General features: G+C 34.5%; 2 protein-coding genes across 2 annotated transcripts in view; one reads left to right on the top strand and one right to left on the bottom strand.

Moving 5' to 3' along the window:
- Positions 1-214: 214 nt before the first annotated feature.
- LOC145605465 (uncharacterized) lies at positions 215-5,462 on the top strand. The gene is made up of 7 exons (XM_081661521.1): positions 215-562; positions 1,981-2,158; positions 3,120-3,217; positions 3,319-3,415; positions 3,905-3,990; positions 4,074-4,155; positions 5,130-5,462. Exons 1-6 carry the CDS (start codon positions 338-340, stop codon positions 4,125-4,127), a joined length of 738 nt encoding a protein of 245 aa, XP_081517647.1. The 5' UTR covers positions 215-337; the 3' UTR covers positions 4,128-4,155; positions 5,130-5,462.
- Positions 5,463-7,258: 1,796 nt separating this feature from the next.
- LOC145603551 (uncharacterized) overlaps positions 7,259-16,441 on the bottom strand; it is a 32,423-nt gene continuing 23,240 nt past the window's right edge. The window contains exons 20-32 of the mRNA XM_081659475.1: positions 15,555-15,626; positions 14,470-14,541; positions 14,321-14,385; positions 14,025-14,127; positions 13,821-13,952; positions 12,702-12,845; positions 10,245-10,352; positions 10,111-10,161; positions 9,876-9,953; positions 9,678-9,791; positions 8,863-9,062; positions 8,663-8,732; positions 7,259-7,766 (exon numbers count right to left, since the gene is read on the bottom strand). Coding sequence (XP_081515601.1) covers positions 7,578-7,766; positions 8,663-8,732; positions 8,863-9,062; positions 9,678-9,791; positions 9,876-9,953; positions 10,111-10,161; positions 10,245-10,352; positions 12,702-12,845; positions 13,821-13,952; positions 14,025-14,127; positions 14,321-14,385; positions 14,470-14,541; positions 15,555-15,626 — 1,398 coding nt within the window. The 3' untranslated portion in view covers positions 7,259-7,577. The remainder of the gene's footprint in view (positions 7,767-8,662; positions 8,733-8,862; positions 9,063-9,677; positions 9,792-9,875; positions 9,954-10,110; positions 10,162-10,244; positions 10,353-12,701; positions 12,846-13,820; positions 13,953-14,024; positions 14,128-14,320; positions 14,386-14,469; positions 14,542-15,554; positions 15,627-16,441) is intronic.

Below are 16,441 nucleotides of genomic sequence, written 5' to 3'. Positions count from 1 at the left end.
GTTGCAACAGGTTCCGGTTCCAGGTCCTGATACAGATTCCGGTTCCGAGTCCTAATATTTTTACAGGATACCCTGCTACGCTCACCCCTAGTTCCACCTATCAAAGTCAAAACGTTTTTAAACAACAACTTCTTGGAGTACGTAGTATATGGTTAACTTTTCCCGGAGAAATCTAGAATAATCCCCAATTTTCCCATCTTCCTCCTTACACTACCAATCATTCTCTCCCCCCTTCAAATTATCCCTAATTTCACAAACCCTAATTTCACAAACCCTAAATCAATCCCACACTTATTCTTAATCAAATTTAATAGTTCCTGCAATTCAAATTCAGGCGATGTCGACGGTACCTTCATCGTCATCTGCGTCAATTTCTTCGCAGTTTACATACTCAAACGGATCGTATTTTCCGACGCCGTTTCATCTCCAACAAACTCAATACGCTGCGCCGCCGCAACCGCCGCTTCCTGCCGCCATCCCCGTCATTCCTACCGCCGCCCCCATCGCCCCTTCAGCGTATCCTACCTTACCAGGGGTTTATACTCTCCCCCAATTTCAGCAGGTTGTTAAAGATTTTGATTTCAATAATCTTTTCTTGTGAATTTTTGATGATTTTGCGTTGGTTTTGTTGTTAGTTTTAAATGTTATGCTAAATTGATAGGTTTTTAAGCTCTATTGTTGTTTAAAAATTGAAATTTGATGAATTGTTCGGTGTTGAATGTTGTGGGTAGTTGATATTTTATGGAACTGGAATTGATTAGGGTTAGGATTCAATGTTAGGTTGTTTCGGGTGGTGGTTTTATTGTGAACTGCGTAATTGATGGATTACTAAGTTTTTTTCCAAGTAACTGTTGATTTCTTAGTTGAGGCGGATGGAAGAATGAATAGATGCTAGAAAAGATTGAATATTTGAGGAAAGAAAAGGAGTTACACTTCGGTCACACCATCTTTTCCAAGGACTACATTTACATTAGGAAGTGATCCTGTATGGATTTGCTGTAATTAACTATGAGGGCGTGCTTGAAGTGATTTGTGTTATGGAAAGTCTTTAATTGTTATCAGGTTACGTTTGTCTCCGGTCAACAGACGTGGGTTTTGTAGATTCCAAATATATAAGGCTATTTCTGATTCTTGCTTTTTTTAACCAAATGCCGCAACAACTATTTCCTAATCCATTGTCAAACCATTGCTGAAACCAATTTATTGAGTAATTTAGTTTACACTCCTTGGGTTAGGCAGCTTTGCTGCATCCAAATTATCCAACCTTCCCACTGACACAACAAAGATACATAGGTTTTAGGGGCCGAGGGGGGTGGATTGCTGTATTGTTTCCCATCATTATGTTTGGCTTTAACAATGGATGTAAGCTAACATCTTATTATGAGGTTATAATCAGTCTGGTCACAATAGAGTTGTTTGGCTGTTATATGAACTCATAAATTTGGGTTAATTAATATTAAAGAAATGTAGGGATTATGATTTTTTTTTTTTTTTTTTTAATAATAATTATGGTGGAATGAAGAGCTGAACCTTATTGGAAATGAGTTACCTTTTTAGAGAGAGAGAGAGAGAGGGAGAGAGAGAGAGAGAGAGAGAGAGAGAGAGAGAGAGAGAGAGAGAGAGAGAGAGAGAGAGAGAGGGAGGGAGGTTATGAAATGGTGGATTGGAAAGCCAACCTTTCCTTTTTTAACGGTAAGATAAGATAGATTAAAAAGTTTTGTATGTGTGGGTGGTTCAATCACTCCATTTGGCAAATTTGTTAGCCATGTGTTACGATCCTTTCTGCCTGGTACATTATTTTTGTGGAGCGTTGTGAAAGGAAATCAATACCTCATTCTGGTTTTATTATTTTAAACTTAAAGCAAACAAACCATGGTTGTCTTTAGCTGCACTGGTGGAGAATCATTGGGATATTATGTTTATAGTATCATTACTTTTGTCACTGTACTTTATTGATAATGTTATTGTTTTCTATTGCAGGCACAACAACTATTTCAAAAGGATGCACAAACTATCACTCCTGAAGCTCTAGAGAGTGTCAAAGCAGCTCTTGCAAGCAGTGACATTGAACATAAAGCGGAAACAAAGAAGAAAGCAGTACCTCGTAGAGCTGCTGGTCAGGCATGGGAGGATCCAACACTTGCCGAGTGGCCAGAAAGTATGTTTATTCTTTTCCTTTTCTGATATATACCCTGTATTGGTATAGTTGTATGTTTCTTGGAATCTTGTTTTGGCGCTACCAAACTATGAATACTTTAATCTCTTTTGATTTTAATAACATAGAATTATTGTTACTATGTCATAAAGAAGTATTTTCTCCAACTTTGCATCAGTGCCTCACCCTCAGACTATTAACCCTCTGATTTTTGGCAGTCCTTGCATTCTGATCTGGACCTGTACACTAATGAATCTTATGCTTATTTGGTTTCTGACGTGTGCATATTTTGGATGTGTTGTCCACAAAATATTACAACTAAAGAGTATTGTCAGCTCGGGAACAGCCAAATCTTTTGAATAAATGTTCAGACCATCTTGTATGCTGAATTGTTGTCACAATTGTAATTGCATGTAGCTAGTATGTAATTTTTACTCACATTGTTTTCACCAACTTGCCTACATCTCTTTCTTTTGATGTTTTTCTGTATCCTTAATGGTAAGGATTCATTGTACTTTAGTACCTTTTCTTGCTTAGATTATCATCTATTAGAATCTTTTAAGAGCTGTATATTGGTGTGTTAACCAGGCAACAGCTGGGAATTAAACATGGTAGTCTGAAGCTGAGTGATGGTGAGTAAATTCCTGTAAATGCTACAGAGTTCTTGATGTAGCCAGTTCGATTGATGTCCAAAAAATTGGTTCTTTTTATTTCTTCTTCCACAGGAAATTTAGGTTCAGTCATTGGTGTCACAAGACTATCTTTTGCAGTTTTGCTTGATTGGGTAAATGTGATATTTCAGACTTCTTTGGTAATAGAGTAATCGTGCAAGGTCTGTGTATTCCAAGAAATCCAGAATTTTGAGTTCTTGTATTGCTAATTTGTCTTTGTGCCTCATGTATGCATTTATGTTCCTCATGCTGCTGTATTTGAGTTTTGGTGCTGACTGATTTGTATTTTCCAGATGACTATCGCCTATTTTGTGGTGACCTTGGAAATGAGGTGAATGATGACGTCTTATCGAAAGCATTTTCACGCTTTCCTTCCTTTAACATGGCCAAAGTAAGTTACTATGTTTTGTGGATTGTCTGATTTTCCCCATTCCCTTGTTTGTGGAAATTTAACTGGGTTATTGTTATTATTATTATTATTTTTTTTAATAGGTGGTCAGAGATAAACGGACTGGTAAGACTAAGGGATATGGATTTGTGAGCTTTGCCAACCCTACGGATCTTGCTGCCGCTCTAAAAGAAATGAATGGTATGTATATCTTTATCTTAAATGATGATGTGGTGTTCACTGTCTTTCACTCTTTATATATCTTAACCTATTCATAGAACACCTAGTCAATTGCGTGATTGCCTGTTTTAAGTTTTTCATCAGTTACATGCAATTACTTTGTCAAATAATTTTCTCATTACTTCCCGTTCTTTGCCACCCACCATGCCTGTTGCTAGAAGTTATGGCCTTGCTGTCAACTTACAATGGGTTTATTTGAAACCACTACTTGTTTTGTTTGGCCAAATTGCATAATTGTGTATTGCATTTGATTTCCAGATATGCCGTGGGTTTGATCAGGTAGTAACATATTGTCTATACAGAGCGATTCACTCTGCTTCTTGCCAATAATAGAATTGTATTAGTTGGAAGTAGTTTGATAAATTCTTAGCTCTCCCTTGCCAGTTTGTACATTGTTTATAGAATTTGTGCCACATGTTTATTTATTTTTATAAAATCCCTCTTTGGCAGGTAAATATGTTGGAAATCGGCCAATTAAACTACGCAAAAGCAACTGGAAGGAGAGAATAGATCAGGAGGCTTTGGAAAGGCAAAAGGTAGTGTTTAATACCTAAATGTTGAGCATTCTGCATTTGGCATTATTTACTATTACTAACTTTAACTATAATTTATGTTACAGCACCAATCCTACAAGAAGCCTAAGCTGGCTAAGAAGAGTGTATTGCACAAGTGACTACAACTACAATCAGTATTTTGATGTAGTAAGTTGCTTCTTTTTACTGTTTGGGATATCTTACCAAGCAACTAGTATTTGAACAAAATAAATATTGTTACATTGCTTATTTTATTATAATATGAACTACTTTGTAAGTTCAAAGTTCTTTGGTCTCTCCATGTTCTGTAGTCTACTTCATTTCTATACCAGATCTTGTCATGTTTATAACTAATTTAAATTGAATGCCATCATGTAAATTTCAGATTTTAACATCCATTGAAGTACTAAGTGGTTGTGTGTAAGCTTTCTCGGTAGGTTAATACTCTTAATAGACAAGATTGTTGTCCTTGATTATTAATTTTTTGTTACTGATGATCCTAAGCCAAATTTTAAGCTAAAATGATAAGCAAAATCAGTATGATTAGTATTGGTTAGATCTAAACTCGTAGGGCCGAAAGTAGTACTTACGTTTTTAAATAGAAGTTTCAATTTACCCAAAAAACTTGTCCTTCAATTCATTTTTTTTTTTTTTTTTTTCTTCCACCCCAGAACCTCTTGTTTTTCATATTCACCTTTGTTCTATTAAACTAATAAACTTTTAGGGAAGTTTCACAAATATTGCACCTTGCCCATTTTAGGAAAACAAGTACCCAATTTACCTTTACTTCAGAGTAATACTTGTTGCTTTAGTTTATGATTGCAATCAAACAGGCAAGTTTTTGTTCTCTCTCTTCAACATGTGCAAAAGACAAACAAGACTTTAATTTGGGGATGGGAGAGAGTAATCAGAGTATGAACAATTTTGATTAATAAATACTAAGCCAACTTGCTATGACAATTTCATGACTTAGGGTGTGTTCTTTTGACTTTAATATCATAAGTTTTATGCCCAAAAAGTTTAAATAAGTTCCAATCAGTTTCTTCATGAGGTATAATAAAGTACCAATTAAGTCTGATGTGTAGTTTATGTTTGAATACACTTTGCCTGCATACTTATGTGCATTCTTTCTTGCTTTGCAGACAACTGGTGTCGATTGAAATTTGAGGAACCCTGATGTTCCTATGATTGGTTGGATATGATAATAACAGCTGGTCTATGGATACCAAAAGAAGAGCAAGAGTCCTGTATTTTATATCCTGGTTTATTTGAATATATATATTATGGTTCTTGCATTTGAAATGATATAGAAATTACCTGTTACAGTGATTGTCTGATTGACTCCTACAATTCAGTCTGAACTTTAAAGCTCTAATTTTCAATGCCAATACTATGCTTGAATATTGTAGGATATCATTTTCTTGTCTGCCATTCAATAGTAATTACATTTACAATATTGAAAGACCATTTTAACAGATTTGTTTATCTACTACTCCGAACGTATTTAGTGTTGGAAAAGGGTTTGTTGTTGTTGTGTGCGTGTGAACGTGTTTGCTTGTGTGTGCAAGGATTATTGCTTGCTTTTAAAAGACGCAGAGGAAGTGTATTAGGAAGCTGGTTTTAAATTGCATCAAATAATTGCTGGTCCAATTTTAAAAAAATTCTGGTCACTGTCTCATGACAAGGCAAATCATCATCTATTTGTCCTTAGTAATTTTTTTGGTCAGTGATTCTATCGTGAATTGTCAAGTCCACTTAACAATTTGAGGAAAAACTATTCATCTATGAAGGCTGTTCTTAAGAGTAGTTGACAATGTGACTTGTTTGAATATGTCCCTTGTACACAGCCCTATTGCTATTGTTTAAGTCGAATTTTCAAAATTTGACCAAGATTTTTCGTAAGAGTCATAGTAGATTGCAAATGGAATTTTCCTTCTCTAATCCACAAATATTGCAATATTTACCATTAAAAAGTTTCACAAATATTTCAACATTATTTTATTTGTATATGTTTTTTTCTTCTCTCTTTTCATCACATGTGTCTCTATCCTTATTCCTATCTATCTTTATTTGTAATATTTTGGAAAACAAAGGAACTACGAAGTATTATTTTAAGGAAAGATATACAAAGTATATACTTCATTTTTTTTTTATTGCACCTCCATTTTTTTTTTTATTGCACCATAAGGGGTTTCATGCTTGCCAATGTATTACTTTTCCTATTAATATCTTTAATTATACTCTTGTAAAAATTATAAAAAAGTTGATATTTACAAAGTAGATTTCGAGAAGAATCTAACTAGATCCCACATGATTATGTTTTTCCTAGTGGATTAATCACAAAAGATGGTCAAAAAAGATTAAACGAATAGTGTAAAAGTCCTTATGGTGCAATAAAAGAAAAACGGAGGAAGTATATACTTTAAACACAACGTGAATGTGGTTAGTTTTGCCTATATTATTAAACAGCTAACAAAAGATTGATGGGTAATACCAGTTTCTCAAGAGGGTAAATTTTTAATTTTGACATATAAGTTAGGTTAATATTGTAACTTTATAGAAGAATGAGAGAAAAAGGTAGAACTTCAATGGAGAAAATCACAGTTTCAATGGAGGAGGAAGCAGATTATGTGAAGTGATCGAAGCTTGGTAAATTGTTTCAATGGAGGATGACAGTAACATTTTCCGTTTGGGGTTACCATGCCCTAATTTCTCTATTTTTCTTAGGGTTTTCGTTCAATTCGGCAGCCGGAAATTCAGTGGTGGAGATGGTGATTGTGCAGCTTTAATGTAGGAGGAAATCCTGAGTAGGAGGAGGAAACTACTTATAATGGTGATTTCGCGAATTACGTTGATGGAGGTAGACAACGATCCCGCGAAGAAGATGGAGTACATCAAAAAAATCATTTCAAAAAAAAAAAAAAAAAAACACAGTAGAAAAAATATAAAATATTAAAATTATTGATGTTATTTACCATTGTGCCTTCTCAAGAAGAGAAACTGGGGCAGCCCCTTTGACAGCAAGATTCAATTTTAATTTTAATCTACTTTAATTTCATATTTTCTTTTTTTAGAGAGAGAACTCAACTTTGCTCGAAGATACGAATGTGATCATTGCATGAACAATTTGATGGTTTCCAACTCTTCTACTCTTTTTATTTCGAAACAATCCAACGTTTAAGACTTAAAAAATTGTTATAACGGAAAATTAAATGTAAAACCATTTTGTGGTCTACTAATTACAGGGTAAATTAATCAGCCAAACAAACAGTTATTAAGCAACTCGAAAACTGTTTACAATGCTAAATCTGGCTCCACCCTCAAGGCCTCAATGAAAGAAAAAGAAAACAAAGGGCCTTCATCTATATAGAATGGACAATATTTAATATAAATTTTCTAAATAAATTTCCTAATCACTATATTTAAAACTAGTAATATTTAACCAACCTGTGTTAATGGGTGAAGATGATAGGCATATATACAACAGCTATTAAAGGGACCAAAAAAATGTAGTCTTCCACCTTATGGATGCTTCTCAACTATCCCCCCTCCGAAAAATCAAAAAGATTGTGCTTCCTTGAAAATTTATGTCATACCATTCGCAGAAAGCCACGGACTTCAACCAAGAATTCAAGAAGATTTTTTCTGAACCTTTGGTGATTAATACGATCCAGTGTTGAAGAAAGCTGGTTAGAGCTTGTAAGAGCATGTAATGCATTTGCTAGTCTGGTCTGGAATGCTGGATTTGTTTGTTTCTCGATCAGCTCACTGCATAGCCGCTGAAATAGCATAAAGTTTTGAAGATCAGTAACAGCAAAGTAGGTCAAAAAGGATTTAGAAGTGTAGCTTTGCCTCAAATCAGAGCAGGTAGCATAATAGCACAAGCTTTTGAGCACTGAAACTGAGAAAATTCTGCAAGTGATGGGGGTAGAAAAACCATGTTCCCATCATGCAAAATTTAGTCCAAGCTGATTAATCACAATTTTCTTTGTCCTCGCTCATTTTATCCTCACCTAATTTTCTTTTTGGAGTCAAATATACCACAAAAACCACTTATTAATCATAATCTATACTCCTATTTGTTGTTTCTATGTGGAATATGGGTACAAACCTAGGAAGAGTGGATAAAGATTATATAGATTGTGTGCTAGTAGAATGGATGGAGTATCAAAATAATGTAAAGTTAGTATATTTGTGTCAAAAGTAACTAGTAATTAGCACCATCGGCATCATTTAATATTTGTTTTCACATATCATAAGCCATTAAACCGGGTCATCATTTGGTTTTTGAGAATGCAAAATTTTTCTGATAGTTCAATATATCAATAGAAATCGAAGACAAAGCCCAGCCAGCAACTGGAATTATGCTTGTAGCAAGACAAGAGGTCTGTATAGTGTATACCCTTATGACCACATGAGACCCAGACATAGAATATATAAACTTCTTTAGTACACAGCCAAAACAAACAGGCACCCTAAATTTCAATACCTTAAATGGATGAAATGAATTGATGCCAAATTCAATCTCAAAAGAGGTTCCAAATCCTTCAATAGTAATTTTAAAGTCTAAAGTCTAATTCATATTTCAAACTTGGCCTCAACTTTGAGTGATTTATGACAACCATAAAATCTGCAGACATGCCAAGTTCAATGTGCTATAAGATGAGATGGTTACCTGATATAGACTTGGCTCACAAAGAATTAAAGGAAAGAGAGCATCTGCTGCTGCACTCACCAAGTCAGTGCTAAAGTCCCCAAAAAAGGGGAAAGAAAAGAAAAGAAGGTGAAGTTAGAAAGTCAATGGAACCTGATGCAAATATAAGTATAAAAAAAATAAAAAAAACAAAGAAGTAAAAATTATCAACAAACTTATACCTGTAATCCTCAAACAGAAGTAACTGCAGCAGGGAAGGGAGAAAGCGACTCAAAATTCCTTCCTGAACATTCTCCCCCTTATCCTTGACACCACTAGCAGCATGTGAGCCTAGACCCACTTTTCCAGCAATTGTTTCTTTATAATGAAATGAAGCAAGGGCTTTCAAAGCTCTCAGGCACTTGTAAAAAATTTCGGAATCCTGCACCACAACAAGGTAGAGGAACAGACGCATCAATGCCTGGTATATTAATAAGAAAACAGAACTTTATCGGTGGTTCTCCAACTATAGTGAAGCTAAAAATGGCAGCCCCACTAACAAAGTTAAATCCAGTGGATATCTGATTCACCCAAAACTAATTGAACTGGAAGTCAATAATCCTTGATGGTTTTCTTAATATTTTTTTTTTTATTGTATGAATCTATTGTTTTTTCTTTTGAAGACTGGGTAGAAAACAGATGTATATTTAGAACATAAATGAAGCTCCATCATTCATTCATTTATTCATTCAATGTCGAATTTATTTTTTGTTCTGCAGTCAATTGTGTTGTAAATTGTAACTTGATTATAAATTAAAGATACTTATGGTACATTTAAATGTAAACATATAAGTAGAAGGCTAGGATCAACATCATCTTTATATTCCTTTTTTCTTACTCCCTACGTTTCATATTGTTCTTCTCACTTAGAAACTTCTGTGAGACAAATTTGGTCAAAGTAGGAAGAACAATATGAAACAGAGGGAGTATTATTCAACCCTGAGATAAATAAGATGCACTTCCCTGACTATACTTTCAAGAAAATAAAAACCATTACCTGATGGCGAATGCCAAAGTCCAAGGTTCCAATTATATGTGCCAAAGCTTCTGCATTAAGTTGACCAACCATTTCTGGATAAACCTCCAACATGTGTGACATCAATGAGAAGTACTGCACAAGAGATCACTGATATATCAAATTCCACAAGTAAATTCTAAAGCTTGCAATGTACACATGCAGAGTAAACAAACTTACATCATGACATAATTTAGGGTACTTCAAAAGGTCAATAGATATCAAAGGAGTGATTATGTGGAGACCAACAAATACAACCTGCATTAATTTAGACACAAAAGTCGTTAATATCATCACAATTGTCAGTATGCTCATCCACTTTATGAAGTGTCCAGTTCTATTTTCAGTTAATTGACAATTGTCACAGCCAGTAAGGAGTAATAATAGCTGAAGTTTACTGGAGGTGAAAATAAACCTGAGCAATGCTTATAGCCTCTGACTGGACAGAGTCAGTTGAGAAGTCAATCTGTAAATTATACATACTCCGTCACAACTTGTGTAGAATGGTTGGTAATAAGATTAATTTTTGACGTACAGAAGCAATCATACCAGATCTTTTGTGCAGAGGCTTGCAAGTAGCTGAATTAAAGCACGCAGATCCTTATATTTCTCAGTACTTGCTTCGCTGGCTAAGGTCTTTGAATGACTAATGGAAATCTAAATCAACAGAAGGAAAAGTATTTTGTGTTTTTAATACCAAGACAACAATAAAGCACAATTATTAAATATACATTGGGAGACCACAATAGGATCCTAGTGAGCATAATAAATTGTTAGCTTATCAAAAACATAAGAAACAGGAAAGCCAGTAGGTTTCTATTTCTTTCTAAGTTACGAATCAACATAATGATCGAACAAGAAGCAACCAAAACACTTTTGGATTGGAAATGACTAAAGAGGAGGAAGGACTCAATTTTTGGCCTTTCTGACTAGTTTCATCTGTTTTTAAAAAACACATGTTAACAATTCAGACAGGCTCTGTAGAGTCATGGGAATAATAGGACGTGCATCTATGAATATGGCTAACTTTGGCATGACTTCAGCAACTGCTGAACTATAAATCTCACAACTTAATACAATGATAAGAGACTACAGTTAATATCTTTGTAGTTGGATGTAGAATATACATAAACACTCTCCAAAATAATTTGGTCCAGCCCCTTTTAAAATATACTAGCCCTTAATAAAATGATTGGTTCCAACAACCACTCACTTGTGGTTTTAACAAATATTTATAATATTTCTATCCAAAGGCATTGTCCATACAACAAGCCTTCAGCTCACACTCAAGTTTTTTTTTTTAACAAAACAAAAATTTGGACCATTTCTCAAGTTTATAACCTTTGATTTACAATCACCACTTCCCCACCCCCACCCCCCACCCCCCCCCGGGCCAAAAAAAAACAAATCCCAGAAGACTCCCTTGAGGCCTTGACAACATCCATCCTAACACTTGTGAAAAAAGCTTATGCCAAATCCAACAAGCCATCATCGCAGGTCATTGTGGATGTGGACATGTGGTACAACAGCAGATTCCAAGAATCAGGTTTTCAACCCTTTGATTTAACTATTCATACCTAGGGCATCCTTAAGGATCCAAGAGTATTACTTCCTTGCACCATTTCAGGCTCACATTCTCACCTTTACCTCATGGCCTCATCCTTTCACCCAAAATTAATCGTCTAAGTCGATTGCTAAATGAATCACTCCACTTTGCAGGCTTTACGAAATACACTGATTTTTATGAATCTCTCATTTCTAGGCGCCAATGTCGCAAAAACTTCTAGTTCATATTCTCATCTCTCCTATAATTAAACAATTTGGTTTGTACCGGAGGCAATGCAACTGACTAATGAGCAGCTCACCAACATTAAATAAAAGGGTGTTAGTACGTCAGGGGTGTTTTATGCTCGTTGTGGATTTTGAACACTGGTTGTATGTCTTTGGTATTTGCGGCTTGCGTCACAAAATTGTGAGTTTTCCAAGAAAAGAGGATCAATTTAATGATCCAGCTACACCAATACGCAATATGAGTTCAATGTCCCTTTTCAATGTACATTTGTAAAGATAATAACAAAATATACTCCCTCCGTCCCCTTTTGATAGTCCCTTATGGGCATTTTTCACGGGAATTAATAAATACAAATAAGAATAGTAAAAGTACATTGAAAAAGTAATTTGACATTGGGTATGCAAAAAAGTAGAGAGAGAAAGTAATAAAAGTACATGGGAAAACAAAATTTACATAGGAAATTTAAATTTGCACAAATATTGTTGCAAATTGGAGAGAATTTTGGTAAAAAATTAATATTAATGGTTGTTGGAAAAAGCAAATGGGGTGAACATTTTGGGACTAAAATTTGTCCATAAGGGACTATCAGAAGGGGACGGAGGGAGTAATAAATATACAAAAGGAAGAGGTATGGATAAAGTGTTTATAATTCACAATAGTTTAAACACAGATATATGTTTAGGCAAAAAAACTTGGATAATCTTTAATTAGATTCTAAGAGTTAAAACACTGAACATACAAAAAAAAATAAAAAAATAAAAAATAGTTTCAAAGGGTAACACAAGTACAAAAATATCATGAAGGGGAGCATAAACAGTTGCATCTATCTTTGCCACATGTCTTCCTCAATTTTATTTTGGCAATGTCAAAATATTAAATCATATATTAGGACATGAACAATACTTACAGCGATATAATCCATTTGTAATGAATTAATTTCTATTGCATTTTTCAACATCTAACAAAACATTTAGGACGGATCATTGCTGAATTAGATTAGATTGCAGAAAGATAATATTAAGTGTCATCCCATTTTCTTTATAACTAATTTCCATAATGCCAATAATTTCATCTACTCTTCAGCGCAGTGCCCCCCATGAAAGTGAAGAGGAGTTTTAAATCTTTAATTACCCACAAGAATCTTGTTTATCATTCCTAAAACCAGGTTAATGCATTCATAAAGCCAAGGACAAACACAAGCTTTAGAAATTTACCCTGCCAATGTTGTGGGAGGAGTATATCTGAAGCAAACGCATACAGAAGTTGATGAGAGTAGCAGTTTCTTGAGCCTCCAGGTAACTAATTTGGCCACTTACCCACTGGACAACAAATTTGAGCAGCAAATAGACAACTGCAGGCTAAAGAACATATTAACATTAGCTCTGATAATGGAGCATGTAAAATATTCTTATACAAAAAAGTCAAATCTTAATAAGTGATTAATCTTAAACCAGTAGAGAGAGTTTCCTTTAAATGATGCAACCAACACAAATACTAATGTCTCCTAACAAAGATTCACCAAATCCTTTCACAGTTCCACCTTATTCATGCATCATATATTCCATTAGCATCATTATTATTAAACAGCAAGTTCCATCAGCTAAAAATAATTACCACCTCAAGCTTTCTATTTTGTCAAAGCTCGGCCAAGTACTACCAAAGAAAAAGAAAATTAAGAGCCTTTGTAATTTAATGCTCAAATTTTTCACATTATGATTTTGACTGAGGGTTTAGATGGCAGTTTATAAAGTAATGTGATATAACAGGAGATCAATACCAAAACTGTAACAGGGATTAAACAGTGCAGAAGGAGGCTGGCTATCAAACCAGATCATAAGGATCACAAATCAATCAAGGTCCAATTAAGATAAATCCTAGGATATAGTAAGCAATTTTAATAAAATTAAAAGGTCCAATTACACAAAGAATAGATTGAGGGAAATGATTGTAAGGTTATCACAGAACTTTTTATTAACATTGCCTCTGTTATACACTATTATCCTTCTGCATATTTCTATATTCTAATCTGATTCGTCCTAAATGATCACTACCAATCTATATCTTTAATTCATTGGCCCGCCAAGCAATTCCATCCCGAAATAAAGAAAAAATTTACTATTGGCATGGGAATTAAGAGTGCTCATGTGACTAGAACTCTTTCCCTTCACTTACATTAATCCAAACCTTTTTAAATTGGAGGGGAATAGTGAGAACTTGAGAAAACATAACTTTACCAACCTTGAAAAAGAAAGTGAAGGAAGTAATACTATTCTTTCACCCTTAATTTGGATAAAAAGCTAACCAAATTATTACTGGATGAATATGAGCATTACCTCATTCTTGTAAACTTCAAGAAGTTTTATAATAGAATCCATTACAGAAACTCCCATCTCATAAATTGCCCTTTGTGTCCGAGGTTCTGAGGCACTAGCAGATCCACGTAGCCGCTCTAGTAAGCAACACACCTGTGAATCCGAAAACAACATCAAAATCTTTACAAATCAGGAGAGTTCTCTTTCTCATAGGTGGTCACTTACCACCATGATAGTCTCTGGTTGCTGAGAGACATTCTTGATATCATGTTTTCCTGACAAATCCAGAAGATAAGCCGTCATATGATTCATGAGATCTCGAACATACCTTCAATATACCATACCATGTTATCACTATATGTCCAATTAATCATCCATCAGAATTTAGAGTAAAAGTTGTCTTTTGAACCAAGGGCCTGAATTTTTAGTTCTTGTAACCCAAGTTCTCCTTTGGATACAGACATCCCATGTGTGTCTTTCTAAATAAATATATTCATTGCTTCAAAGAAAAGGAGTCTTACTGATTCGATGTCTCAAGATCTCTCAGTGCAGAAGCCGAAAGAACAAGAGTTCGTGCAAGGGATCGCTGCATAGATAATGTGGATATTACAATAATAGTCAGTATTCTTCAACATTCTGATAATAAGAAGCCCGTAAGTGGGAAACTTACTTGGTGAGGAGCACTCAGTGAGAACAAATTTCTTTCATTGACAAAACATTTTGCCAACTCACGCCATGAATCCTACAGCATACAAAATTAAAACTTAATTCCAGTTCTGTGTTTTGCCTCCAGAGAACAACAAAGGTAATCTATCTTCCTTTAAGTAAATCAGCCAACTTCCCAAAGAGCTTAGAAGCTAATTTCAACAAGCAAGAACTTCAATGTAAAAGATGTAGGGATCTACTTTTCAGATATAAATTTGCACAAGTTGAAGCAGCCTTTAGTAAGTGAGATTATTTAAATTTTGCCATCTCATTTCAACACAACAGAGCTATGTTGGAGCATATCAAATTTTACACCAGGCACCGAAAAATTAAACAGAAAACGGCATCATGATATCTAAGCCACCACAACACTCTTTCCAATGAAACCTCCAGTGTTAAAAATTAATCTTCATCCAATCCTAATAATATACTGTGCTACATATATTTTTACTTACATACATTTATTCACTAGTAAGACACTTAGAGCAATATTTAAGAAAATACATTAGTAAAAGAGAAGATAAAAAGAGAAGAGGAGAAGAAAAAGTATATTAATAGTTAGAATTTCCAAATTCCCTAGTACACCCAGACATACAACAGACAAAAATGATTTTCTCATAACACCTGCAGCAGAAATGTTTATCCATACAAACCACTATGTGCATTTCTACGAATCTATCCTCCTTGCACCACCCACTCCATGCCCCTCTCATAAAAAGAGAAGAAAATTCACTCTGCCCTTATTACTTGAGAAAAGAGGGGGTAGCAATACCATATATACATGCACGAACTCTATGAATCAGGCACTAAGTGAATTTGATATCACAAAAAAAAAAAATCAAATTTAGGTGGTCAATTGTAGCATAGCAGCAAAGTAATAGACAGCACAACAGTTAGAACTAGAAACTACCAGAATATCTTGATTCCCAGCAAACTCAAATCTTAGTCAATGCATGACAAAATCATCAAACGTAATAAATAGTCAAAGGGGTGCAAAGTAAAAAAATTTGAGTTATGTAAATATAGAGTAAAGTGCAGCATATTACTCACCAAATAAACAAGGTGGGCACCAATATCCCGATATCCAACTAGTCCATTGAGTAGATGGCGACAAGTAAGCTCCTGAAAGTCAATGTGACATCAGATGTAAGATATGGTTGAATAATAGCAATGAGAAATTATATTTTGAATATTTGTATGCACAATGATTCGATAGTGAACCCTTAAGTATTCTAGGAAGGTGAATCAGATAATAAGATCATCTATTAGCAAGGAAATTCAAACTTCCTCACCACTACAAGCAAAAGAAGGATATAAAGAATTTGATTTGAAAGTCATAGAGAAATATGGAAATAGACACCAAAAAGGTGTCACTCACATACAAAAGGAGAACTAAGGATCACCCTCCCCACCCCCTACCCCCACCTAAAAATAATAAAAATTAAAAGATTCCGGAACAGTCATGATTGCCAGATCAAGAAGCATCAAGAATCAACATTAACTTGTCTTCAAAAATAAAAAATAAAAAAGAGTCAACATTAACTCCCAGGCAAAAGGCTTCACAACTTGCATACTGCTAATTTCCACATTTATTAATAAATCAGCAGCAAATCATTTGTCAATACTTATCCTAAAAATAAGTTCATAAATCATTGAGGATTTCCAATGTTAGTACAAATAACATAAAAAATAATAAATCCAAAAACTACAACTCAAGAAGGGTGAACAATTCAAAATTGAATAAATGGTTTTTGCTACAAAAACGCACTGAAATACAATCAGGCAGTATTTTTCCAGGGCTATGGATAAATGATATCCAGAGAGGAATCTAGATGCAACACTTGAGGACGCCTAGAAATGCAATTAGATATAACTAGTGTACACTGTACAGAGGATATTATTCATTCAAACGAAAAGGCCACAGTTAAGACAATTGT

This window comes from Chenopodium album, chromosome 22 (assembly GCF_948465745.1).
Source record: "Chenopodium album chromosome 22, dcCheAlbu1.1, whole genome shotgun sequence".
In the NCBI taxonomy this organism is placed as follows: Eukaryota; Viridiplantae; Streptophyta; class Magnoliopsida; order Caryophyllales; family Amaranthaceae; genus Chenopodium; species Chenopodium album.
This window is presented reverse-complemented; position numbering and strand designations above follow the sequence as displayed.

Bases quoted from the DNA above. Each gene is read 5' to 3' on its own strand.
- LOC145605465 (XM_081661521.1), top strand. From the start codon at position 338: ATGTCGACGGTACCTTCATCGTCATCTGCGTCAATTTCTTCGCAGTTT. The intron at 2,159-3,119 runs GTATGTTTATTC...TGTATTTTCCAG, and splicing joins ACTTGCCGAGTGGCCAGAAA to ATGACTATCGCCTATTTTGT. The intron at 3,218-3,318 runs GTAAGTTACTAT...TTTTTTTAATAG, and splicing joins CTTCCTTTAACATGGCCAAA to GTGGTCAGAGATAAACGGAC.